The 5467-nt window shown below is 35.9% G+C and overlaps 1 protein-coding gene across 1 annotated transcript; it reads right to left on the bottom strand.

Moving 5' to 3' along the window:
- Positions 1 to 2603: 2603 nt before the first annotated feature.
- LOC148960072 (uncharacterized) lies at positions 2604 to 5467 on the bottom strand. The gene has a single exon (XM_089108862.1). It carries the CDS (start codon positions 5350 to 5352, stop codon positions 4795 to 4797), a length of 558 nt encoding a protein of 185 aa, XP_088964988.1. The 5' UTR covers positions 5353 to 5467; the 3' UTR covers positions 2604 to 4794.

Raw genomic sequence — 5467 nt, 5'->3', positions numbered from 1 at the left:
AAATATAACTGATGTTGCATACGTATTCCTTGCAAAGATTACAAGTACAATTGAACGATGAAAATTCTGAGATTTTTTCTGAAATATTTGTAAAGTGGGGGAGTACTTGTTTGGTTTGGAACTAAGTTACATATTTGGCTACATCTGTTTAACAAAGATCTTGAGAGCAGAAAAAAATCATATCTTTCTGTTATTGTTCAAAATCTTGCTTATGAAATTTCATACTGCACCAAGGTTTCCATAAGGATCTCATAAGAAACTAAAATCGCTCAAAAACTTTAAGAAGCTTTAAGTGCTAGCTCACACGTACATGTACATTTTAGAGCAAGAAAGGTTACAAAAGGCTATACATAAAGCATAGCTACAATGATATAGATATCATATTCTGGTTTAGCTGTGAGCACATGTGGCATAACCGAAAGAGGAGGTCCTTTGCGAGCGAAGCAAGCAGAAAAATTTTGGCGACCATGCCCTTTAGATTAGCTAAAGATTCATTTCAGAACATATTTTGTAGTCATTTTCTTGCAATCGTTTAAAAAGTTGTACAAATTTGTTATGTCTTAGTAATTGCTTTCATAAAACGAAAACCTCGAGGGCCCCTTAAAACTTAGGTCCCGAGGCCAATTTGCCACTGCCCCCACTTTTTGGTAACCCTATTTGTAAGCTTGTTTATTGGTGTTTGTCACCCCTTTGCTCATTCCGTATAGCACCTAAGCAATTTAAGGGCTGCGTTATGTAGTTGGCAAAAAAGAGAAACTCTGTGAGCTGCAAAGAGACAGGTAACCTGAATTTTGGAAAAAAAGGGGGCAGGTGCCTACTGTGCCCTCGGCTCCGACGCCTTTGCTTTAATTTGTTTAATTTAAGACAACATTAATGCCTTGTCTGATATATCGAACATATGCGAGTTAGCGTTGAGAGCAATCTGGAATATCTTCAGCATGATCATGAAAGTTATAGAGAACTTTTCAACGAAAATATTTTTGTTGGTCAAATTGCTTTGCAAGTCAATTTTCAGTTCTCATCAAAATGGAAAATATTGACTTTTGTCTTGCACGTAGACAGGCACCCCGCAGCCATTGGACTAGCAGGGGCTATAGCCCACCCCCTCCCCCCACTTTTCTGTAATAGTAGGCTAGAAATGTTTTTTGAAGGTTTACTCTAACGCAACTTTAGATAGTTTACTCCTATGTAGTAGCAGTTCTTCTTGACTGGAAGCATTTTTTGTTCATTTTCTAGATGTTTTATCTTTTTTTATGATGCATTTTCTTACTTTGTTAGCTTGGTGTTTTGTTACCCTCAAGCTAATTTTATCTATTTTTATAGTTATTGATATCTTCTTTGAACCAGACTGTTTATAAAAATTTAGTAGATAAAAGCAAGAATTTTCTAAAAGGGCGTTTTCCGGCGTTCTAGAAGACGTGTCCTGAAAATTTTTTCAGGCACATCCATTTCAGCCTCTCCATTTTTAAACTGGTGCGCGGTCCCTGCATGTAGATAACCTAGATTTCATTAGCATTAAAAGTTTTGATAGGAATTAATATTGTTCGAAAGTCAATTTCTTGAAAGGGCACTTTGCTTCACCGAGCTGCCCCCGCATTACGAGAGCAACGGGGGCAGTTGAATATATCCTTACTATATGTGTAATTATACTTTGTCACTTTGTATAAATGATTCCAGGAGTGTAGTGCTAAGGAAAGGGGGGTCTATGGGAAGCTGAGCAATGAGCTACCGAAAAATTAGATAATCCCTGAACAATTATTGTAATCATTATTTTCAGATCTCCCATCTTATCTTTGCACCAATACTAAAATGACGCCGTACAAAAAAGTTTATTTTTTGACTGTGTCCTCTTCCTTTTTCAAGTATAATTTTTTGATGAAAATTTGTTTCTGAAAGTGGTAACCAAATTCCATATTTAAATCAACACATATAGAATATAGAAGAAGTGACGTGATATCGCTCTTCAATTCTGAAAGCTAAATCGAATCCAAACTTATTGTAAAAATCAATGGAGATAAAGCTATTTAAAGTTGATCGAATTATATGTCTACAATCGAAAATACTTTTATCTTCTACTGTGCTTTGCAGTAACTGTAAGTTAATAGAGCCAATGCGATCTAGCTGAAGGAAAGGAACACATAGATGTGCCGAAAAAAGCGGTTTCTTAGCTTCCTGTTCAAGTCATTGGTACTCTTTGTAGAAAAAGAGATTTTTACTTGGCAGCTTTTTAGACCAAATGGAAACTTTTTGATACAAATTATCAATATGAGAAATCCAAGAAAAGATCCATGTGGAGCACCAAAATCTAACTCTTCTATTCGTGACGTAACACAATGTTTCGAAGCAAACCTTGGACTCCAGGGACTAGAGAAGGATCTGAAGCAAACCAAATTTATTTCCACTTTTGAACACGGAACAGATTGTTTAGTTCCTTCTTTAGGCAGTTGGAGGGCTTTTAATACCCAATCAAAAAGTGTTGTTCTGCTATGCTGATGGCTTTTTATAGAAAAAGAAGCAGTTAGTAGCAGCACCAGCGTGAAGAAAAATGGGTTAGGGCTCAGTTCCGAGCAAATCCTATAGAGCAACATATACATATATGTATATCAGGTAGACACCACAAACCAATCTGTATTACAAAAGCTCAACACACATGTATATTATTAATATTGTACTTTTTTTAAAGCAAAAATGAAAAATTGTGACCTCTTTTTACACAGAAGATATTTCAAATTAAGTTTCCATTGACAAAAATGGGGGACCTCTCCTAAGTGTCACTACCTGAAGTCGAGTTGACTTTTTAATGTATGACATGTAGTATATGGCATATGAACAAAACGATAAATGGGTCGCTATAGCTGGCTACAGCGAATCTGCTTATCTCTAGTCATTTTAGATTGTGGGGAAAACAAAGAGGAAAAACGTAATTCCGAAACTAAATCGTGCACATTTGCACTTGCAACTTGAGAATTTTTCAACCAGGGGTTTTGCAATTTAAAATGGAGAGAATAGATAAAACGTTTTACATAATTATTCAGTTTTCAAATAGTGAAAAACTTTGATGTTATTTTTCTATAGTGCACAAATTTCGGACCGTTAAAATTTTGAAGCACAAAAATATTTCGGACAGCAATAAAGTTGGACTCTTCAACTGTCCGAAAACTTTAACGTATTTATACTTTAAGATTGGAGAGGCTGTTCTCTTAAAGAGACAGTTTTGTTTCTTATATTACAAAGAATGTGTTTTTTTATCATGTATCCAAATATTTTTTCAATAAAAATTCCAATGGGTAATATTTCTCTCTACTGATGATCCAAATATTGATGATTCATGTTCTGTAATAAGCCAGTAAAGTTGTGTAACATAATAAATATAGTGACACTGATGTTATGGCAGAAAAGTAATTATTATGGCATGTTACTAGAGAATACATAATGATTATGATTATGATCAAAATAATGCTGATCAAGAATATGATCCTGGCAGCAATGATGATGCCTTGGTTGAATCTGCCTCAAAATACAGATTTGAATATAACTGGAAAGATTAGAATGAGAGTTGGCAGCAATGAAACTTTCAATCAAATACCTTGTTTGTTGCAAACAACAGGGCATATCAACAACCTCAGCATAAGCTGAAAATTGCTAAAGGTTGGACAAACACCAAAAAGCTTTTATTACATGTATTGATGTTTCTTTTGCATTCTGCTGACTCCTTCTCCTTCCCACTAAATAATGTAGCCAGTAATTTATCATGCATAAAATACTTTTCAGAAGATAGAACAGCAAACCTCTTGATATCTAAAGAATAATTGCTTTGGGAGTTGGGTATCTTAGGAAGCCCATTAATAATAATTCCATGGAAATTCCAAATAAATATGGTCTAGTCACATAATGCATCATCTCTAATTTTTATAATATTTGTGCCTTTCACCTACAATAATAAAATAAAATTGAACTGAAAATTGGAACTTTGCATCTTAGTCTATTCTAAAATTGTGCTAAGTTCATGCTTTGTTGACTTTGCAATTCTTCATATTTTCTGTGATGTTTTTAAAATTTTTAGGATGTTAGCCTGCTTGGAAACAGAAGAAAGAAAATGCCCAAGAAATTCATATGAGCACCAGGCAGTTTTCAGGTCCAGGTCCACCACTGGCCAGAGTAAAAAGTATATTTTGTACCCAGGAAATTACTTTCTGTTGCTTACACCTGCACGGGAAAAATCATGGTGTAAAATAGCAGATTACAGGAACGTATTTCCTGCCCTTACCCAAACTTCGCAGCCTGGACCACTGGTATCAGGGAAGAATTTTATCAAAGCTGCATTTTTAGTCAAGTTTTCTATCTTGTTTCATGTAATGTATCACATTATGTATTCTAAACTCTATCTTTATCTGTGACAAAGTTTGAACTATTACCTTTTGAAGGACAAGGCTTGACTCAAGCACCCCAGTGCATTCAGGGTCATTTTTACATGAGATTCAGGGGCAAAAACTGGTTGGTGTCTAAATTATCTTTTCTTTTTTATTCTTTTCTACTTTGAATCTTTTTATTTTTCATCATATATTAACAGAGGCTAGTGGTACGAAGTTTAATCCTTGGTTTTACAGTCAGGAAGATTTTGACCCTTAAGCACCCACATTCAGGGCTTGATCTAGTGGCTATACTACACAACTGAGAGTAGAAGATGTCTGATGTGTGTAACCACAAGTTCCACATATCAAAATATTAGGCTTCTCAATTAACACCTACAATAACGTCCTGTCTGAAATAACGTCAATCTTATATCAAATTTTTCTAATGGAAAGAGCCCTTCATTTTGTCCCAATATTCTGGATACATGGCTTGCAGTTCTTTTGCACTAAACATGGTTCTGTCTTCAAAACAAAAACCGGGAATTGCGCATACTGATATCAAAGAACATCGGTCGTTCACACCATCGTCTTGCACAATTGTCCACCTCAACGCGCCAGCAGGAATTGTTATCTGCAAGCAGTGACCCTCTACCACATTTGCACCAAGTGTGGCCTCCTTCAACTCTTTGCTCCCTTCCTCTATCCAGAAGTACTTAACTGGGCAGCCATCATGATAAAAATGTATGTGGGCTGAAATATTAACAACAGGCGGATTCACCTTTTCCATCAAATAGTAAATTGTAGAAAATAAGTCCCTATATTTCACACCTTTCTCGTTCTCGTCAGATTTGTTAGGCACTCCTTCCTCTAAGGTCATTTCGCCGCCGTCCCGCAAGGCAATCCGCCTGTCTTTGGGTCTGTAAATCGCTCTAAAATAACCACCTTCGCCCTCTAAATATTGCAGGTTTAGCAGTTTGGCGTAACGGTCCTTGAGAGACATTTTGGTCTTTTACTTGACGAACATTTTGACATCAAGGATGCTTCTTGTTGTTGCTGCTGCTGAAAGCCTATCCATTTTAGAAATTTTGCAAATACAGCTAGACCTGTTTTTGGAT

Source organism: Rhopilema esculentum, chromosome 6, assembly GCF_057945365.1.
Source record: "Rhopilema esculentum isolate cy_ngs chromosome 6, ASM5794536v1, whole genome shotgun sequence".
Classification (NCBI taxonomy): Eukaryota; Metazoa; Cnidaria; class Scyphozoa; order Rhizostomeae; family Rhizostomatidae; genus Rhopilema; species Rhopilema esculentum.
Note: the sequence above shows the minus strand (reverse complement) of the source record. Positions and strands in the feature narration are given on the sequence as shown.